Source organism: Brachyhypopomus gauderio, chromosome 1 (genome assembly GCF_052324685.1).
Source record: "Brachyhypopomus gauderio isolate BG-103 chromosome 1, BGAUD_0.2, whole genome shotgun sequence".
Lineage (NCBI taxonomy): Eukaryota > Metazoa > Chordata > Actinopteri > Gymnotiformes > Hypopomidae > Brachyhypopomus > Brachyhypopomus gauderio.
The window spans coordinates 20,095,331-20,117,323 of NC_135211.1; the positions used below are offsets into that span (position 1 = coordinate 20,095,331).

The following is a 21,993-nucleotide window of genomic DNA, read 5'->3' on the forward strand; positions in this document are numbered from 1 at the left end:
TCCGGACGGGATTAGTTTCTCAGGGGGTCCTGGGGTAATTTTCTCTTTTACGGGGGGTCCTCTGTGATTTTAATCCCGTCCGGAACGAGCATGTCCGTGTTTTTCTCAGACGTCCTCAGAGAAAATTACAGGCGGAATTACCTACTGTTTTTCGCTGTACTCCGTGGTCGTCTGATAATTTTAGTCCCGTCCGGATCCACATGTCTGAGTTTATACATGCAGACATCACCTCGCGTTTAATAAAACAGCTATATGTCCACTGCCACGCACCGTAGTTACACGTTGGGCGCGCGTTTTCACGGAGATCCACGTAAAGACAGCGGCGAGCGAAAATGGATTTACTGGATTTTTTAATGGATTTATTTTATTTTATTTAACGGATTTATTTAACTATTTACATTCATTAGCGATTTTTTATAATGTGTTTTCTGTATTGGTTTAACAAAATAGCTTAACTTAAACGGAGATCTTAAATGCTGAACTGAACAGTAGTAAAGTTAAAAGTTAAAAAGGAATCATCAGAGTTGGCAGTGTGACATTATTAAACATGCTATCACGTGACAAGGCGATGTCATGTGACCGAGAAAGCCAAAAACTCGCGGGTCCTCCTGTTTTTTCAATTGCTGTCCGGATGCAAGAGTTTTATCACTGAGTACAAGGGTGAAATATTTTTCACAGACGTCCCCCTGAAAAACTAATCCCGTCCGGATAGGGCTTATGTCTTGCGGTCGATTTGCTGTTCCGCGTTCACTGATGCACTCAAACCAGTAGAGGGGAGCAGTGCCTTATACAGAAACTTAAAAACAGCAACTTAAACCATTCAGCCGCGCCTGTTCATGAACACATTACAACCATAATTGTTTAGTGAGCTACCGAATCCGTAGTTTCTTTCATTTTTGTCATCAATGGTAGGGCGTTCTGTTTTCCGTCATTGGAAATAAGACAGGATAAGCGAGGAATTATTTTTTGTATCGGATAAGTACGTTTCACCTCGCAGGCGAGGGTAGTTTAGGTTTTAGATATTTTCTCGTTTACGTATGTCTCATTTATCTTTTCTATTTTTAAAATGTTTAATAAAACGCGTCCACTCATTTTAATTGGATTACAATCTACATTCAGATACTGGAGTAGTAACTGCCTTCTTTTTCACCACCATTGTTTGCAGTGCATGGGTCGCATGGGTTAATGTATCACCTTGAGGTAGTTTAGCCTCTTAAATCATTTTTCCCAAAGTTGAACCCAATTCAGAATATGATTCTCTCTGCCGGCTACACACACACACACACACACACACACACACACAGCGCGCGCGTCTTGAGCTCCCTATTTGCTTTCCTTCCCCCAACTGGAACGTCCCGTAAAATCCCCCCCTTAACCCTTTTAAGAAAAGCCCCCCCCCCACACACACACACACACGCTCCCGCTTGTGCGCTCCTGCTTTTCCTCGAGGTGCCCTGTCCCCGCTGTACTGAAACAGGTTTATGTAAATGTGAAGCCCCTGGCAGTACGAACACGCTGGTAGGAGCCATTTTAATGACCGACTCAAACCCAACGGAGGTATCGGCGTGTTCACCTTGTGCGTGAGGTTTTAGGAGGGCGGCGGTTTCTCTCCGTCTCACGTTTGTACCGGAATATCGAGCTGTCGTGGTGAGAAAGAGGCATGGACTCATCTCGAAGAGAGACAGAGAAGACAGGAAAAGTTTGAAACGCAACTGGAGCGAATTCGGTCAGAAAAATCACGGAGAACAACACTATTGACTAATAATGTTAGGCACGAAGTGGGATTTGTTATTTTTTATTTTCGGGTGGTTAAAACTCCCGCATCTTTTGGATTGTCGCGTTGTACATATACGCGAAGATGCGAAGCCGGGGACTGTTGTGACTGTGGAGAGAATGGAGACCTGCACTTTGGAACAGGTAATCGCCCCAAAATTCACAGAGAGTTTTCTTGGGATTAATGCCGTGGCAGGAACTGTATATGTTTCGGGCTCTTTGAATTGCGGGTCGCTCCCTTTCAACCCTTTATCGTTATACACTGTTTCTGACTGCACAAGCAGCGACCCCGGATTCAAGCATCTTTTGACCAGTCAGTACAGTGTTTATGTCCGCGGCAGGAACTGTGTAAACAAACGCAAACGTGAAAAAACATGGGACATGGAAATGATTAGTTTATTGGATTCCCACGGATCGCATCCCGAGTGCCGCGAGGCAAACACCGCTCTGTTCAGCGTCTTGGATCTGTTGCCGTTCATTCGTCCTCATTACACTGTCTCGTGTAATGTAACCGGCACTTCGGCTTTTTACTTTTCCGATGGTCAGTTGTTCGTTTCGGCGCCACTCTGTTTGAAGCGCGATTCGCTGCTGGAGTTTGATCTGCATTGCACAGAAAGAGCCCAAGAGCGCGCTGGGCGCGCGGCAGGTTCGGCCAAGACGCTAGGAATGTCTGTCCACTGGCGCGTGGGTCAGGGCGCATTCAGGCAGCGTTACCTAGAGAAGTTACTGTGGAAAGTGGCAACACAGTCTGACTCTGGTCTGCTGAGCAGAAGGAAAAGAAACACGAACACCACCCCCCAGTTTCAGCCCCCTATGTATCAAGTGACTGTTCCAGAGAATAAACCAGCTGGAACCTCTGTGGTTGTTTTGAAAGCCATAGACCCAGATGAGGGAGAAGCAGGGAGGCTAGAATACTTCATTGAGGCCCTGTTTGACAGTCGTTCGAATAACCTCTTTGATGTGGACCCAGTAAGTGGGTTAGTGTCCACTGCTGAAGAGCTGGACAGAGAAACAAAGGACACCCATGTGTTCCGAGTGACGGCTGTCGATTATGGCACACCCCGGCGCACAGCCATGGCAACCCTCACGCTCACTGTGAGTGACACAAATGACCACGACCCTGTGTTCGAACAGCAGGACTACAAAGAGAGTGTGCGTGAGAACCTGGAGATCGGCTACGAGGTGCTCACGGTCAGAGCCACAGATGGAGATGCCCCTGTCAATGGTAATATTCTGTATCGCATCCTCAACAGTAATGGCTCCAGCGATGCTTTTGAGATTGACCCACGCTCTGGCGTGATCCGGACCCGCGGCACTGTAGACCGAGAGAGTGTTGAGTCCTACGTGCTGTTGGTCGAGGCCAATGACCAAGGTCGTGACCCAGGACCACGAAGCGCCACTGCAACTGTGCACATCGTGGTGGAGGATGACAACGATAACGCACCGCAGTTCAGCGAGAAGCGCTACATTGTGCAGGTGGCAGAAGACCTGCTGCCCAACACTGAGATCCTGCAGGTGACGGCCACAGACCGGGACCAGGGTGGTAACGCTGTCGTTCACTTCAGCATTATGAGTGGCAACACAAGAGGACAGTTCTACATCGATGCGCAGACAGGGAAGCTAGACTTGGTGAGCCCGCTGGACTATGAGACGAGTAAAGAATACACGCTACGCATCCGTGCACAGGACGGGGGACGGCCGCCGCTCTCCAACATCTCAGGCCTGGTGACCGTGCAGGTGCAGGACGTTAATGACAATGTTCCAATTTTTGTCAGCACCCCGTTCCAGGCCACTGTGCTTGAGAACGTTCCAGTTGGATACTCAGTTATTCACATCCAAGCGGTTGATGCGGATTCTGGAGACAACTCGCGACTTGAATATCAGCTCACAGAGATGACCTCGAACTTCCCGTTCACAATAAACAACAGCACGGGGTGGATTGTTGTTGCGGCTGAGCTGGACCGAGAGAGTGTGGATTTCTACAGCTTCGGCGTGGAGGCGCGAGACCACGGCACACCTGCCATGTCATCTTCCGCCAGCATCAGCATGACCATCCTGGACGTAAATGACAACAACCCCGAGTTCACGCAGAAAACATACTACATGCGTCTGAATGAGGATGCCGTCGTCGGCACGAGTGTGGTGACGGTGTCCGCCGTGGACCAGGACATCAACAGCGTGGTGACATATCAAATCTCAAGTGGAAATACCCGAAACCGCTTCTCCATCACCAGCCAGAGTGGAGGAGGGCTCATCACGCTGGCACTCCCACTCGACTACAAACTGGAGCGGCAGTACATGCTAAGTGTCATGGCCTCTGACGGCACACGATTTGACATGGCCAAAGTGTTGGTGAACGTTACAGATGCAAACACACACCGGCCTGTGTTCCAGAGCTCGCACTACACCGTCAACATTAATGAGGACCGTCCTGTTGGCACCACCGTTGTGGTAATAAGTGCAACAGACGAGGACACAGGTGAAAACGCACGGATCACATATTTTATGGATGACAGCATACCGCAGTTCAGCATCAACCCCGACACAGGTGCTGTGACAACCCAGATGGAGCTGGACTACGAGGACCAGGTGTCATATACACTGGCCATCACTGCACGTGATAATGGCATACCTCAGAAATCTGACACCACCTACCTGGAGATCCTGGTCAATGACGTTAATGATAACATGCCCCGGTTCTTGCGGGACCGCTACTTGGGCTCAGTCATGGAAGATGTTCCAACCTTCACCAGCGTGGTCCAGGTGTCTGCCACAGACCGCGATTCTGGCTTGAATGGCCGTGTGTTCTACACCTTCCAGGGAGGCGATGACGGCGATGGCGACTTCATTATTGAATCCACATCAGGAATTGTGCGCACTCTCCGGCGTCTGGACCGAGAGCACACGTCCATATACAACCTACAAGCTTTCGCAATGGATAAAGGAGCTCCTGCCCTCAAAACCTCTGTGGACATTCAGGTGACTATCCTGGACGTGAACGACAACCCACCAGTGTTCGAGAAGGACGAGTTCGACATCTTTGTGGAGGAGAATAGCCCCATTGGGATGGTCGTAGCCCACATTTCAGCCACGGACCCTGACGAGGGCAGCAATGCCCAGATCATGTACCAGATTGTGGAGGGCAACATCCCAGAGGTGTTCCAGCTCGACATCTTCTCTGGTGAGCTCACCGCACTCATGGACCTGGACTACGAGACTCGCTCTGAATACGTGATTGTGGTTCAGGCCACATCCGCTCCTCTGGTTAGCCGGGCCACTGTCCACATCAAACTCATCGACAAGAACGATAACATGCCCATCCTGAAGAACTTCCAGATCATCTTTAACAACTATGTCACGGACATTTCCAAAAGCTTCCCAACAGGAGTGATAGGCCGGATTCCGGCACATGATCCGGATGTGTCTGACCGGCTGCGGTATAGTTTTGAGGCAGGAAACGAGCTGAACCTGCTGATTCTGAACCAGACAACTGGAGATATCCGTCTCAGCCACGCCCTTGACAACAACCGACCACTGGAGGCCTCCATGAGGATTGCTGTCTCAGGTAAAAGACACAAGTGTGTTTGTGCGCGTGTGGGTTTGTGGCCTTGTGTGTGGGGGATTGTGCATGATGGAGAGAAGTGTACTTTCATGCTTCAAGTGTTTATCGTGTTTTTAAAGATCGTGGTATGTGGATGTGATTGGAGTACTGCTCGATCATCATATTTCCAAATATGCTTCATCTTAGTTTCATGACAGTTTCATGACAGTTTGGGCTTTTCGTTATTAGTTTGCTGTGCTGACGGGTACAAGCAGATGGCCTCGTTTCCTCCTGCGTCTGGGTCTGTTCTGCGTCCTGAACTCTGATCCCAGACTCTCCTGTTAGTCAGAGGCAGCATGAAACGTTGCATATGTTGTCTAAGCACACGTTGGCTCAGCTAAGCAGAGTCAGTTTTTTTGTTTCTTTGTGTGCTGATTTGTGTGGTTGGATGTGGTTGGAGATTTGATGGGGTGTGGTAGGTGTGCTTGATTTTATTAGTGTGGATGTCTGTTATAGTTAGGGTGTCTTTCTGCTTTTGTGAAGACCTTTAGGATGTAGCGATGAATTAAAATGGCGGCCTGTGTGGGAGAGAGGCCATTAACCGTGCGGGTGGAGGTCTCTGGGGTCGTCATGCTTCACTGGGTCAGCATGACTTACTTCCATCTAACAGAAATACATTACATGCCAATTTCTGTTAGATCTGTCTGCACACTGCGGAGGACTCTGCCTTGGATTGAGTTACACAATCTTAAGGACCTGCTGTATAGATCCAGATTATGTTTGGAAAATCAGAAGCAACATCCCACTGGTTAGACTTGGTATGTTTTCAGAAGGATTGGGGTTAAGGTTAGGGTTAGGTTTAGGGTTAAGAAAGTATGTTAGGCTTGGTATGTTTGTGTAAAACTGGCTTGGGGAATTTACACCCACCTGCTCTCCACGCTTGTAAAGCATGTGTTGTAAAGGGAATATTACTTTTCTGCTTTGCTGTGGTTCAGAGCTTGTATTTATTGTGGATGTAAAGTGTAATTCATAGTCAGGGTCTATGCATTTTACTTATTGGATTTCATGTACTAAATGTGTTTGTGTAGTCAGGCTTCGTCTTTCAGAATCTAACTAATATAATTACAAGGACAAAAAGTAGCTGACTCTAGATCAGCAGTCTATAATGTAATACACATTGACTGGGATTTATTGCAGTACTGATCTTTGGCTAACTTACAGCAGGTGTTTGAATGTTCCTATAAGACCAGGGGTGAAAGTGCAGGGGTCATGGTGTTACAGCCCAGCACAATGGGAGGTGAAGAATTAACGCTTTACTGTCAGTGTGGCTGTAGTCATTGGAGTTTGAAATGCAGAAACTGGTTTAGATGAACACTGCTGCTTCTGCCATGCATCAGTGAACACTGAAACCTAAAGGAGGACAACACGCCGCTCGCTGTAAGAGGCTTGCACAGTCAAGAGGTTCAAATGAAGATGGAGAGCGCCAGATCTAAGCATTTTTCATACTTGTAGAAATTTGTAAATGTGATTCATGTGAATCATGCTTTATCCCCTCAGCAGCTGATATGTTTGGACTCGGTAGTTTCATTCAGTAGCTTCATTCAGCGCGTTCCAATCTCAGCAAATTTGTGTCATCAGTTTATCTTCTCGCTAGCAGAAGCTTCCATTGACATTTTGTGAACGGGCAGCAATATCAGACTTAAAGCCATGCTAATTGATGGCCACTTTTCTACATTGTTAGCAGCATTAGCATTAGCGATCTTGACTAATAGAAACAGTAGGCTATAAGTAGGTCCTGTTCTCACACAGAAGTGATCCTCTGAGGTCTTGCTTTGAGACAGGCTTGGTCTTTTCTTTTCTTCCTACTGAGAGGCGGGTGAGAGGCCCCTTAACCTGCTGGAGGGATCTGTGCTGCAGAAGTGGTTTGTTAGCTAGCTCGTTAGCCACCGTAAGGGCCTCAGATTAGGCAAGGGATCCTGTTGACGCCCCAGTGCTGTGTGTGTCTGTGTGAGTGTGTGTGTGTGTGTGTGTGTGTGTGTGTGTGTGTGTGTGTGTGTGTGTGTGTGTGTGTGTGTGTGTGTGTGTGTGTGTGTGTGTGTGTGTGAGTGTGTGTGAGGGAGAGAGAGAGAGAGAGAGAGAAACAGGGCAGACAAAGCAGATGCGAGCAAGTCGATTCAGACGCTCAGATCAGGATGAGGCTCCAGTCAGAAGCAACAGCTGGGTCTCCAGACTGACCAATCAGTGAGCAGGAAGCACTGCTGCCTCACACTGGCTGGGTCTATAGTTCTATTGGTCTTTGGGGAGATGATGATAATGGTCCCTCTGCTGCATTTCTCACCAATTATATTTGACAGGCTTATAAAAATGGAGACAACTCTTCTTACCGTGATAGACCTGACAGTTACACATTAGATGGATCAACTCCACAGTAAGCAATTAATGAAGCAACTACCTGTCCACCACAACCACTACACAAACAGCCCTGGATCTGCCAGAGAGAGAGAGAGAGAGAGAGAGAGAGAGAGAGAGAGAGAGAGAGAGAGCGAGAGAGAGAGAGAGAGAGAGAGAGAGAGAGAGAGAGAGAGAGAGAGAGAGAGAGAGAGTGAAAGACAGAGTGAGAGAAAGAGAAAGGTAGACGTGCAAATGGGGTAAATTAGAGGAGTAGAGAAAGAAGGTGGTTAATTTATTTATTGGTATGGAAATGTAGAGAGATTTAATTTAATTAATAAAATTTTTGGATTGTACATTCTTATCCTGTCAGAGCCTCTGGTATTGGATTTGCTTACATATCTACAAATTAATATGTAGATCATTTATAGATATAAATGGATTGAAATCCATTATGGTTATGGGTGATCTTTGCTGTGGACCCAGTGTAACTGGGTTTTAAAAAATTGGATTATGGAAGTAGATGGTATGCTTATGAATGGCATGTTGACAAGATGATTTCAGACTGTTTTACTACTAACGTATGCTCATGAGGCTGGAGATTGGAGAAAGAGTACTGCATGCTTTGTGGGCTTTTAATTTTGTTTTAAAAATGATTTATTCATAATTTATAACTCATTATAATAGTTGAGCACTTCAAACCCGTGGAAACAATTGCTCTCTCTCTCTCTCTCTCACACACACGCGCGCGCACACACACACACACACACACACACACACACACACACACACACATATATATCTCTCTCTCTCTCTCTCTCTCTCTCTCTCTCTCTCTCACACACACACACACACACACACACACACACACACACACACACACATACACCGCATTTTGGGCCTCTGTTCTCCCTGCTGTTATAGTAGCAATCTATGCTACAGCAGTAGCATGTTGATGACATGGAATAGTTGCCCTGGGAATGCATTCCCCACAGCAATAGAACAATTCTGGGCTGTTCAAAGCTGAGATTGTCTTGAATCTCTTGATTGGTTGGCACTAATCCTAATTCTAACTCTAACCTTAACCTTAACCCTAGTGGTTTCAGTGTCATGGTCCTCAACTGAAAACAGTTTTTTTTGTCTTAATTGTCTTTCATTCAGAAGCATCCTGGACACCTGAAAGATGTTCATTCTCTTGTCTAAAGAGATGTGAAGTTTGAACAGCCAGAAAGATCTGAATTCTGGGTGTTTTATTTCTTGACTGAGAACATTCAAGTCAATACAAATAGCTTAATTTAATTTCATAGAATTTCTCAACACGTCATAGCATGAACATCTATGGTTAAAATTTCCCTTAAAGAGGCTAAAATTTTCAAAGTATTTGTGCCCTGTGTCGATTCAGCAATGTCCGAGAGATGTAGCTGAACAGGCCACGCCCCCTGCTGGAATATTATCAGGAGGGGTGTGGCCTTAAGCCATCAGCCCATTCAGGCCAAATGGAAGTTTCTGCTTGTACTCTTAGACTTCAGCTTGCATAAGCTAAATTTTCTCCAGTAAAGTCTTTAAAACTCAGAGTAAGTTATTGTTAGAAACACACCAGCCTGTAGAGGCCTGTGTGGGGTCAGAAATTCCTGTAACTCAGCCTGGTGGAGGTTTTTGCTTTGGTGTAAAAGTTGCATTTGAAGCTGCCAGCGTGAGTTGGTGTGCATTCTGAGAAACACTGCTTGTTCTCTCAAACACACATTTATTCTCTGGGGGTCATTAGTCAAAGCCCCTACTGGAATGTGAGAACCCTTTCTTTTCTTCGTCTTTTCGCTCCTCCTGCCCCCCACCACACACACACACACACAAACACACACACACTCACAAACCACCCTACCCTCCGTCACCTCCTGTGATATCACTGTCTATGTTCCCTCACTCCCATTCTTTTCTCACTGGTGTCATTTCATCCTGCTATCACTCTTCTCCTCTCCCTCTTTCTATCTCCCTCTTTCTATCTCTCTCTCTCTCTCTCTCTCTCTCTTCCTCTCTTCCTCTCTCCCTCTCTTCCCCTCTCCCTCTTTCTCTCTCTATCTGTCTCTGTCTGCCTTCACTCTATTGCTCTTTCTCTTTCCTTCTCTTGCTGTGAATGAAAGAATAGCTAAGAGAAATGCTTTGTTAAGCAGGGAGTTGTCATGGTGACCCCAGCGATGCTTGAGAAATGCCTAATGGGTGGGGACTTGGGGGACTCCTATTGTGCAGAAGACAGAAGGGGCTGGGGGCAACAGAATGCAAGGTGGGGGCAGGGGGGAGTTGGGGTGGCTGGGGGCATTTGGGGTGGGGGTTAAAATGGTAGCAGCCAGGGCCCATTTGTAGGTGTGTGTATGAGTGTGTGTGTTTACAGGTGTGTGTTTACAGGATCTGTGCATAACACACACAGATCCTTTTCTCTTTCAGTGTCAAGCCTATGTACTAGATGACATCTGTGTGCTATATTTGTATATCTTCCTTTGATGTGGAAGAGAGTATGCATGTGTGTGTGTGTGTGTGTGTGTGTGTGTGTGTGTGTGTGTGTGTGTGTGTGTGTGTGTGTGTGTGTGTGAGCGAGGACAGAATGTTGTGGCATGCCTAGCATGGTATGTTCTCCCTCATTACATTAGTGGGCTAACTGGTGAAAGTCCTTCATAAACTTCCCTTCTGCTTTGTGGTCACGTTCCATTCAGACCTTTAAGTAGTTTATTCCTCCTGTGGACAGAGGACCTCAACCCTGACAGCCAGTACACCAGTCCCAGTGCACCAGTCCCAGTGCACCAGTCCCAGCACTGATGCTCCTGAGGGGCCGTCCGTGCCAGACCGAGTGTGTCTTTGGTATGTTAATACACCCATTCACAGGGACATGTAGGTCAGCCTGCATGGCCTTTACCCATCTCATAATAAACTAAAATGTGAAGAATGTGGCTGGTGGGTGTGGTTGTCTTTCTGTCCTACTAAAATGTGTAGATGCTCATGTAGGTGTTTGGGATGCTTGTGTGTGTGGATGAGCAAGTGAGTGTAAGGGGTGGTTGTGTGTGTGTGGTTTTGGAGTGAGTGTAAGGGGTGGTTGGGTGTGTGTGGTTTTGGAGTGAGTGTAAGGGGTGGTTGGGTGTGTGTGGTTTTTGAGTGAGTGTAAGGGGTGGTTGTGTGTGTGTGGTTTTGAATGAGTGTAAGGGGTGGTTGTGTGTGTGTGGTTTTGAGTGAATGTAAGGGGTGGTTGTGTGTGTGTTGTGTGTGAGCAGACATGACCTCTCGGGTAGACCAATGAGTGGCCATAAATTAAACTATATGACCTCACTTCTGCTTGTAGGAGGGAGGTTTTGTTCTGTGTGTGTGTGTGTGTGTGTGTGTGTGTGTGTGTGTGTGTGTGTGTGTGTGTGTGTGTGTGTGTGTGTGTTTGGGTGGGAGGGTATGACCTTGCAAATTATCAATAATATTCAGTGAAGGAAGACTGCACAAGGGCGAGAAATGGACAGATGGAGAAATAGGGAGAGGGAGCGATCTCTCTCAACAACAACAACGAGGAGGAGGAAAAGAGAGAGATATCTCTCTCAACAACAACAACGGAGGAGGAGGAAAAGAGAGAGATGGGGGGAGAAATTAAATGATAGCTGCTCTTTGATAGCAGATTATCACATCTGATCCAAAAGCACTCCAGCAATGTATTGTCTCTCTCTGTCTCACTCTCTCTCCTTCACTGGTTCGTTTTTGTCACTACTGTAATTAAACACAGTGTTTGATAGCATTACCTCTGGAATGCAGATTTAGAAAATGACTTTTTCTTCAATGTTAAGTGTGTGTCAAGGCAGCAGCAGGATGAATGTGCTGCGTGGGAGTGAAAGTGTTTCTGCCAGGCCCTCACCATACACACAAACATACACATGTACACACACACCTACACGCATGTGCGCACACACACGCGCACAAACATACACACAGACATACACACATGCACACACCCACACACACACAACTGAACCTTCTAAATAACTTGGTGCAGGGTGTGTGGTGGTGAGTCGTAGTGCAGGGTGTGTGGTAGTGAGTAGTGTTGCAGTGTGTGTGGTAGTGAGTAATAGTTCAGAGTGTGTGAGTAGTAGTGCAGGGTGTGTGGTAGTGAGTAGTAGTGCAGGGTGTGTGGTAGTGAGTAGTGTTGCAGTGTGTGTGGTAGTGAGTAATAGTTCAGGGTGTGTGAGTACTAGTGCAGGGGGTGTGGTAGTGAGTAGTAGTGCAGGGTGTGTGGTAGTTAGTAGTGTTGCAGTGTGTGTAATAGTGAGTAATAGTTCAGGGTGTGTGAGTACTAGTGCAGGGGGTGTGGTAGTGAGTAGTAGTGCAGGGTGTGTGAGTACTAGTGCAGGGTGTGTGGTAGTGAGTAGTAGTGCAGGGTGTGTGGTAGTTAGTAGTGTTGCAGGGTGTGTGATAGTGAGTAACAGTTCAGGGTGTGTGAGTACTAGTGCAGGGGGTGTGGTAGTGAGTGGTAGTGCAGGGTGTGTGAGTACTAATGCAGGGTGTGTGGTAGTGAGTAGCAGTGTGTGTGGTAGTGATTAGTAGTTCAGGGTGTGTGAGTACTAGTGCAGGGGGTTTGGTAGTGAGTAGTTGTGCAGTGTGTGTGAGTACTAGTGCAGGGGGTGTGGTAGTGAGTAGCAGTTCAGGGGGTATGAGTACTAGTGCAGGGTGTGTGGTAATGAGCACTAGTGCAGGGTGTGTGAGTACTAGTGCAGGGGGTGTGGTAGCGTGTAGTTGTGCAGGGTGTGTGAGTACTAGTGCAGTGTGTGTGGTAGTGAGTAGTAGTTCAGGGTGTGTGGTAGTTAGTAGTGTTGCAGTGTGTGGTAGTGAGTAGTGTTGCAGTGTGTGTGGTAGTGAGTAATAGTGTGTGGTAGTGAGGGTAGTGAGTGGACACGCTGCTGTAGTGGGATCTTGTGCTATTGTTTAGGTGCCCTCTCTGCCTCTGAGCTGGAGCTCAGACTCCTGCAGTGATGTCACAGAAACCACAAATACAACACACACACACACACACACTCACACACATCTGCCAGACAGACACCACACATACATTGGTGTTATATCGTACTGTTATGTGCTACATTTCTTTTTTGTAAGGGTTTTCATGCAGGCTTTTCTAGGCTGCTTTAATCCAGGGTTAATCTGTAATAGGCTGCACTGCTTGTCCTGCTGGAGATCATGTGGAAGGACTAAAGGAAATGGGAACCCCCCCCCCCCCCCCCCCCCATCACACACCATGTCCCTCCCCACTTCCAGATAAGCCCCGCTCCCAGCAGCCCATTTGCTCCCATGCAATGCATTTGCATTCTTTTCTCTGTCAGTGAAGCAGGTGTGATTGGCCTCCACTCTCCTCTACTGAGCCATGCATTAGCATGCTAACAACCCTGCTGCACACTAAGCTGTATATATATACTACTCATATATGTATACTCATATATGTTGCCCAATTATATACACTCCTAGATATACTGCTCATATATATGGAGTTTTTTCCTTGCCACTGTCGCCTTTGGCTTGGTCATTAGGGATTTGGACCCATAGTATTGTTAACCTTATATATATATATATATATATACTGCACCTTGCTCAGGTCTAAGTCTATGTCTGTTAGTACTGTTTGTACTTGACTGGGAGTTGTATTACTGTATGATTCATGGAGACCTGGTGTCTCTTATTCTTATATCGTCTTTGATTAGAGTCTGATGCCTGTGTCCTGAGCAGGAAATGGTTCCACCTCATTGGGTACTGAGAGCAGGAAACGGTTCCACCATGTTGGGTACTGAGAGTAGGAAACGGTTCCACCACGTTGGGTACTGAGAGCAGGAAACGGTTCTACCACGTTGGGTACTGAGAGCAGGAAACGGTTCCACCACGTTGGGTACTGAGAGCAGGAAATGGTTCCACCTCATTGGGTACTGAGAGCAGAAAACGGTTCCACCACGTTGGGTACTGAGAGCAGGAAACGGTTCCACCACGTTGGGTACTAAGAGCAGGAAATGGTTCCACCTCATTAGGGACTGAGAGCAGGAAATGGTTCCACCTCATTAGGGACTGAGAGCAGGAAACTGTTCCACCTCGTTGGGTACAGAGAGCAGGAAATGGTTCCACCTCGTTGGGTACAGAGAGCAGGAAATGGTTCCACCTCGTTGGGTACAGAGAGCAGGAAACATTTCCACCTCGTTGGGTACTGAGAGCAGGAAACGGTTCCACCATGTTGGGTACTGAGAGCAGGAAACGGTTCCACATCGTTGGGTACTGAGAGCAGGAAACATTTCCACTTCGTTGGGTACTGAGAGCAGGAAACGGTTCCACCTCATTAGGGACTGAGAGCAGGAAACGGTTCCACCTCATTGGGGACTGAGAGCAGGAAATGGTTCCATGCTGCACATAAACACCTGCTGTTAGTCATTCAGAACAAATGATGGAGCAGCTTGAGGTTGAACCCCAACGCTTGTTTGCCAGGGAGCAGCACTCAGCTTTTCTCTAACTGCAGAGTAATCACATCATGAAGTGTTGATTGATTGTGATATATAATTACAGACTTCGTAAAAGTGCACAGTATCTCACTGGGGGAACATAATTCATCAGGATGGTACCAGGATGAAATGCCCTCTGGTTAACAGAACATAAGGTTGTATCAGACAGAAGCAGCCTCATTAAAGTTGATTATTTTTATCAGGTTACTGAGCTCACAATCGAACACACAGACGTCTTAGTAGTGGTATATTTCCAAAGGTATAGAGGTGGAGGGATGGAGGGGGGTAATGTCTGAGAAGAGCTTTGCGTGATGCCTCCTGGTCGTATTCCTCCTGAGCAACTCTAAGTGTCTGTGTGTGCGCGGGCGTGCGTGCGTGTGTGTGCACTTTGAGTGTGTGCCTTTGGTGAGATGTGTTGTGTGCATGTGCGTGCACTGCATGCGCGCATGTGTGTGTGTCTGTGTGCTCTTTGGTGGAATGTGTGTGTGTTTCTGTGTGAGTGTGCTTTGGGGGAGAGAGAGAGTGTGTGTGTGTGTGTGTGTGTGTGTGTGTGCGTGTGTGCGAATGCACATATGCTTTGGGGGAGTATGTGTGTGAGTACACTTTGGGAGAGTGTGTGATAGTCTAGAGCTTTTGTGGGTTTTGAGTCTTGCTTTGAACTACTCCCATCATGAATGTAGGTCACACAACCGTGCCCTCATCACATCTCCATCCACGGAGGAACACTCTGAAATTCACTTTGAAATATTTTTCTGCTTCTTACTGGAATTAAATGTTGGAATTATCTTTCCCATGTTTGAAGAGAGAGGAACTAGGAAACTACCCAAATGTACCATATATTTCCCTGTATTACCTGTATTATTCTGTATTATTTATTATCTTCAGATTTTTTTGTTGAGTTTACCTATTTATTCACTGGTCTGCGATCAGTCAGATGACAGTCAGGCTGATTAATGTAGTGTGTGCACATGGCGGTGATGTCTGCAGTGTTCTGTTTCAGGGATCATTCTACTGCCCCACAGGCTACTGTATTCTTCTAACCCTCTAAAGCTCTGGCACACCTGTGTGATTCATCTAGAGCCCCACACATGATGTAACGTGGTTTCTAACAACAGTTGTCTATCACATTCTGGAACCACAGTGAGAATTCTAGAATGGCCCTAGAAGGGTTCATGGAGGTCTCGCTTTCACAGGATGGTGTTTTTAAAAATCGTACTGCAAAAATCGCATGCAGACTAACAAAAACTAATATCCACCATTGTCTTGATTTCACTTCCTCTAGCATATTTTCTTCATTATTAGTTCATTATATAGCTGCTCAGTTGGATTGTAGCAGAACCTTGGAGTGCTGTCAGACAAGATAGGTGAAATGTTAGATCCAGATGTTATCACTGACAACTACAGACAGGTCGCAGAAACTGAGCATCTCGACGTCTTGGTGCATGTCTGTTTTCATATGCTCCCTGGGCCCAGGATAGAGCTGCAGGGTTAGGGATTAGGGTTAGGGGTTAGGTGTTAGTTAGGGTTAGGGGTTAGGTGTTAGTTAGGGTTAGGGTTTAGGGTTAGGGGTTGGGGGAGGGAGACATGCACCCTGGGGATTTCCTGCCCACAGTGGAGTGGTGATAATTATTTCAACAGCATTCTCTCAAACTCAAGTTGTGACTCGCTCAGTTGTGACTCGCTCATATGTGTGTGTGTGTGTGTGGAGGGGGGGGGGGGGGTGCACACATGCTTGTGTGTGTGTGTACCTGTGTGTGGATGCATGTACTGTCATATGTGTTGCACGTATAGTCATGTGAAAAAATTAGGACACCCTATGGAAGCCTGTGTGTTTATTAACATTTATGACGTGGATATTTAATATCAATTTTAACAATACTGAGCGATCCAAGTAATGTGACTAAATATTTAAGAAAAATTAAGAAAACCCTTTTTACAATTTTCTGTAAAATGTAATTTATTGTCCAACTTAGTTAAGTGGTTAAGATCACACACAGGTGTATTGCATCAGGTGCACATGATCAGAACATTGTTAACCAGCATTTTGAATGAGGCTTGCCCTCTTTAAACCTCAGAACACTAGTTTGGTGTCTTCCTGACTGCTGAAGTGAGAGTGAGCACCATGGTGAAATCCAAAGAGCTTCTGAGGCCCCCAGAAAGAAGCTTGTGGCTGCTGATGAGTCTGGTAAAGGATTAAAAAATAATTTGTCCAACAAGTTCACCCAGACCATAAGACGCTCAAAGAAGTCATGAAAAATGTTCATGGAGGTGTGCAAGGAGGAAACTCTCAAAAAAACAACTAAGGCCAGACTTTTTGTTTGCCAGAGAGAGCACAGACAAAGACCATGATGTCTGGAATAATGGTCTTTGGACAGATGAATTACTAACATGTGTATCAGAGGTTTGTGTCAGTGCTGTAGCATTGGGTCAGTGCTGTAGCAGTGGGTCAGTGCTGTATCAGTGGAGTGTGTGCTGTATCAGTGGAGTGTGTGCTGTATCAGTGGAGTGTGTGCTGTAGTAGTGGGTCAGTGCTGTGTCAGTGGGTCAGGGCTGTATCAGTGGATGTGTGTGCTGTATCAGTAGGTCAGTGCTGTATCAGTGGAGTGTGTGCTGTATCAGTGGAGTGTGTGCTGTATCAGTGGAGTGTGTGCTGTAGTAGTGGGTCAGTGCTGTATCAGTGGAGTGTGTGCTGTATCAGTGGAGTGTGTGCTGTGTCAGTGGAGTGTGTGCTGTGTCAGTGGAGTGTGTGCTGTAGTAGTGGGTCAGTGCTGTATCAGTGGAGTGTGTGCTGTATCAGTGGAGTGTGTGCTGTATCAGTGGAGTGTGTGCTGTGTCAGTGGAGTGTGTGCTGTATCAGTGGAGTGTGTGCTGTATCAGTGGAGTGTGTGCTGTATCAGTGGAGTGTGTGCTGTATCAGTGGAGTGTGTGCTGTATCAGTGGAGTGTGTGCTGTATCAGTGGAGTGTGTGCTGTAGTAGTGGGTCAGTGCTGTAGCAGTGGAGTGTGTGCTGTATCAGTGGGTCAGTGCTGTATCAGTGGATGTGTGTGCTGTATCAGTGGATGTGTGTGCTGTATCAGTGGAGTGTGTGCTGTATCAGTGGAGTGTGTGCTGTATCAGTGGAGTGTGTGCTGTATCAGTGGAGTGTGTGCTGTAGTAGTGGGTCAGTGCTGTAGTAGTGGAGTGTGTGCTGTAGCAGTGGAGTGTGTGCTGTAGTAGTGGGTCTGTGCTGTATCAGTGGAGTGTGTGCTGTATCAGTGGAGTGTGTGCTGTAGTAGTGGGTCAGTGCTGTAGTAGTGGAGTGTGTGCTGTAGCAGTGGAGTGTGTGCTGTAGTAGTGGGTCAGTGCTGTAGTGGTGGAGTGTGTGCTGTATCAGTGGAGTGTGTGCTGTATCAGTGGAGTGTGTGCTGTAGTAGTGGGTCAGTGCTGTGTCAGTGGGTCAGGGCTGTATCAGTGGATGTGTGTGCTGTATCAGTAGGTCAGTGCTGTATCAGTGGAGTGTGTGTGCGGTATCAGTGGAGTGTGTGTGCGGTATCAGTGGAGTGTGTGTGCGGTATCAGTGGAGTGTGTGTGCGGTATCAGTGGAGTATGTGCGGTATCAGTGGAGTGTGTGCGGTATCAGTGGAGTGTGTGCTGTATCAGTGGAGTGTGTGCTGTGTCAGTGGGTCAGTGCTGTATCAGTGGAGTGTGTGCTGTATCAGTGGAGTGTGTGCTGTATCAGTGGAGTGTGTGCTGTGTCAGTGGAGTGTGTGCTGTGTCAGTGGAGTGTGTGCTGTATCAGTGGAGTGTGTGCTGTATCAGTGGAGTGTGTGCTGTGTCAGTGGAGTGTGTGCTGTGTCAGTGGAGTGTGTGCTGTGTCAGTGGAGTGTGTGCTGTGTCAGTGGAGTGTGTGCTGTGTCAGTGGAGTGTGTGCTGTGTCAGTGGAGTGTGTGCTGTGTCAGTGGAGTGTGTGCTGTGTCAGTGGAGTGTGTGCTGTGTCAGTGGAGTGTGTGCTGTATCAGTGGAGTGTGTGCTGTATCAGTGGAGTGTGTGCTGTAGTAGTGGGTCAGTGCTGTAGCAGTGGGTCAGTGCTGTATCAGTGGGTCAGTGCTGTATCAGTGGATGTGTGTGCTGTATCAGTGGATGTGTGTGCTGTATCAGTGGAGTGTGTGCTGTATCAGTGGAGTGTGTGCTGTAGTAGTGGGTCTGTGCTGTAGCAGTGGAGTGTGTGCTGTAGTAGTGGGTCAGTGCTGTAGTAGTGGAGTGTGTGCTGTAGTAGTGGGTCAGTGCTGTAGTAGTGGAGTGTGTGCTGTAGTAGTGGGTCAGTGCTGTATCAGTGGAGTGTGTGCTGTAGTAGTGGAGTGTGTGCTGTAGTAGTGGGTCAGTGCTGTATCAGTGGAGTGTGTGCTGTAGTAGTGGAGTGTGTGCTGTAGTAGTGGAGTGTGTGCTGTAGTAGTGGAGTGTGTGCTGTAGTAGTGGGTCAGTGCTGTAGCAGTGGAGTGTGTGCTGTAGCTGTGGAGTGTGTGCTGTAGTTGTGGAGTGTGTGCTGTAGTTGTGGAGTGTGTGCTGTAGTAGTGGAGTGTGTGCTGTAGTAGTGGAGTGTGTGCTGTAGTAGTGGAGTGTGTGCTGTAGTAGTGGAGTGTGTGCTGTAGTAGTGGGGTGTGTGCTGTAGTAGTGGGTCAGTGTTGTAGTAGTGGAGTGTGTGCTGTAGTTGTGGAGTGTGTGCTGTAGTTGTGGAGTGTGTGCTGTAGTTGTGGAGTGTGTGCTGTAGTAGTGGAGTGTGTGCTGTAGTAGTGGAGTGTGTGCTGTAGTAGTGGGGTGTGTGCTGTAGTAGTGGGTCAGTGTTGTAGTAGTGGAGTGTGTGCTGTAGTAGTGGGTCAGTGCTGTAGTAGTGGAGTGTGTGCTGCAGAGCACTTACACCTGGAGTCAGAGCACAGTACTGTGTCCCCGCTGTTGAGGACAGACGGATGTGTGTGGTACTCTGAACTTCACCCAAAAGAGGCAACTGGACTTCACTCAGCAATGCAGCTGACATTCAAGGACACTTGTTAGAAAATGTTTGAGTTGAAAGATTCACAAAAGGTTTTAGCAGATTACTAAATGGGGGGGGATCAGGTTATACTGAAGCATAACACAAAAACATTCCCAGTGTGATGGCGGGGGCTCTAAGAGCACAGGCAGTGGACATACGTGCTGAAGAGGTGACGTGTGAACTAATGTACCTCTCTCGTTAGGTTATAGCCTGTGCACAGATAACACAAGGGAACCGAGTTGAAACACAAGGCCAACTTTTTAAATATAACACATTAGACACTAAAGTAAGATAAGGCAGGGGAGATTATCACAGGAATAAACCATTACACTAACACAACCGGAAGATTGGATTACAACAAAGATTAAGGATGACAAAGACAAAACATACCTAACTACAAACAGAGAACAGGAAATAACCAAACACTCATACAAATGCAAACTAAGGAATATTAACTAGGAAAACTACAGATAACAATAAGACAGAGACCAGGGAATAACCATGCCAAGTAACAAATGCAAACCAGGTGACTCAACTATAAAAGAGAACGTACATACAAAACAAGTATCAAACATATGACATACAAATCTTCCGTGAAACAGATTCAAAATGCAAGCAAGCAAGCAGAGACAGCGAATTTCAATTTCAGGTAAGCGTTTAAACTAAACATAAATGAACGTACGCACATTGAAACATAGTCAAAGCAGAAACCAAAGAGACTAAATACAAAACTTAATTGATGCCAAACACAGAACAGCTGTAACAAAAGGGGCGTGGCTACACAGAATGGGAAGAAACCAAGCCAAACACCCTACTAGAGTTCCAGAGGAGGGGCTTACAGGAACACGTGAACCTGATAAACAAGCAGGGCCGGGGCTAGTCATGACACCCAGATGTTGAAGAGGAACTAGCAGTGACTCCTGATGCAGAGACTTCCAAAGATTAGTGATAAGTACATCACCAGTGGGACAGCTGTGATAAGTACATCACTGGAGGCTACAGTTTTTGTTGCCTAGGTCTTTATTTCTTTATTAAACGGGTCCCCCGGGTCTGACACTTTTAATGCTGGTAGATCTTTAATTTCTTCAGATTACAAAAAGAGATCTCATTCTTCAGAAGGTTGCAGACCTGAGGGGGAGCTAATACTGAGCCTTGTACTGGACAGGCTCCTCCCTCCCTGTCAATCCGAGCCATTAGGTAGGTTGTGTGGCCGGTAGGTTGTACCATGACAACAGTCACCACTGGTCCATCTGTTTCTATCCGTCTACTGTAAGAGTTGCTGAATTCTTTTCCATTTTGTGACGTTGTTGGTTAGTATGTGTGTCACGCCGTTTCAGTCCTGGTAGTCATACTCCTGCTTGAGTTTCTGAACAGCTGGAAGTGTGTGTGTGTGTGTGTGTGTGTGCGTGTGTGTGAGTGAGTGGTTCTCCTCATGTTCCTCCAGCTTTCTGTTTTCAGTTTACTCCCCTTCTCGGCCTGTCTTTGCGTGTGTGAGTGTGTGAGTGAGTGAGTGAGTGTGTACGAGTGTGTGTGTTTATGAGTGTGTATATGCGCGTGCGGGCACGCTCTCATGTCCCCTAGATGTGAGGGGTTCTGCTCCCTGGCTCGCGTCCAGAGCAGTACACAAAGGTGTCTATTGATGAAGAGTGTGTGCTGAGGAAGATCCTGGCTTGTGTTTGCAGGACGCCTTTGATTGGATTAAATGTGGTTTGGGCTGATTTCCCTTCTGGTCTGAAGAGCACACAGAGGCCTGAGAGATGTCACCCCCATCTCTCTCTTTCTCTCTCTCTCTCTCTCTCTCTCTCTCTCTCTCTCTCTCTCTCTCTCTCTCTCTCTCTCTTCCCCCCCCCCCTCCCCCCCCTCCCTGGCCCTGCTGCTGTTGGAGTGCTCTGTTCCCAGGCTACTGTTGGGGGTATCGGAGGGGATCGAGGGGCCGCGTAGGGTACAACCAGCAGATTAGTGACATTAATTAATGTCAACGCTGTTCAGTGCTCCCATTATAGCCGAAGGTAGTGCTGAGGGGTGATTAGCCAATAGAGTTTCTGTCTTTAGGGATGGAGGTCATTAAGAACATGCTTCCTCAGGTCTGTTTGTTTTTTTGATGAAGCTCATCTGTTGCTCTCTTTCGTGTATCTCTCTCATTCTCAGTCACTCTCTCTCTCACACACACACACTCACGCTGACACACTCACGCTCACAGACTCACGCTCACAGGCTCAAACTCACGCCCACCTTTCCATAAACAAATCATTGTTATAGTTTGTGTAATTATTTATGTATTTCTTAAAACGTATTGTTAAATACTGATGTTCAGGTATTCTTTTTTACTTCTGTTTTTGAATAGTTTCAGTGGGTGGTTAGAGTCTCTCCCCCTCTTTCTCTCTCTTTCTCTCCTTCTCTCTTTCTGACTGTCTCTCTCCCACAAAACCCTAGTCCAGTCCCATTCTGATCACCAGTGCTTCATTGACATGAACATTATTGCTCATTAACATACAGAAGAAACAACTGCAAACACTCTCTTTAATCAACAATCCTGACCAGTGTTGTTATCCACATCTATGACAGCCAGGGCTCAGTAAATCTGAGGTTTGTGTTGTGAATTCCTAATATGTACTACTAGATTTCATCAATTATCATTTGGTTGGGAGATCATAATGTCATAACACCATAATAATGTCATAATAACACCATAATGAAGCCATAACGCCACAGTAAAGCTATAACACCATAACGCCATAATAAAACCATAATAACGCCATAATATTGCTGTAATGCCATAATGATGCCACAAT

The 21,993-nt window shown here is 46.8% G+C and overlaps 1 protein-coding gene across 1 annotated transcript in view; it reads left to right on the top strand.

The window, feature by feature from the left end:
• The first annotated feature begins 1,411 nt into the window (after window positions 1-1,411).
• Window positions 1,412-21,993, top strand: part of celsr2 (cadherin, EGF LAG seven-pass G-type receptor 2) — a 60,368-nt gene continuing 39,786 nt past the window's right edge. The window contains exon 1 of the mRNA XM_077001053.1: window positions 1,412-5,338. Coding sequence (XP_076857168.1) covers window positions 1,765-5,338 — 3,574 coding nt within the window. The 5' untranslated portion in view covers window positions 1,412-1,764. The remainder of the gene's footprint in view (window positions 5,339-21,993) is intronic.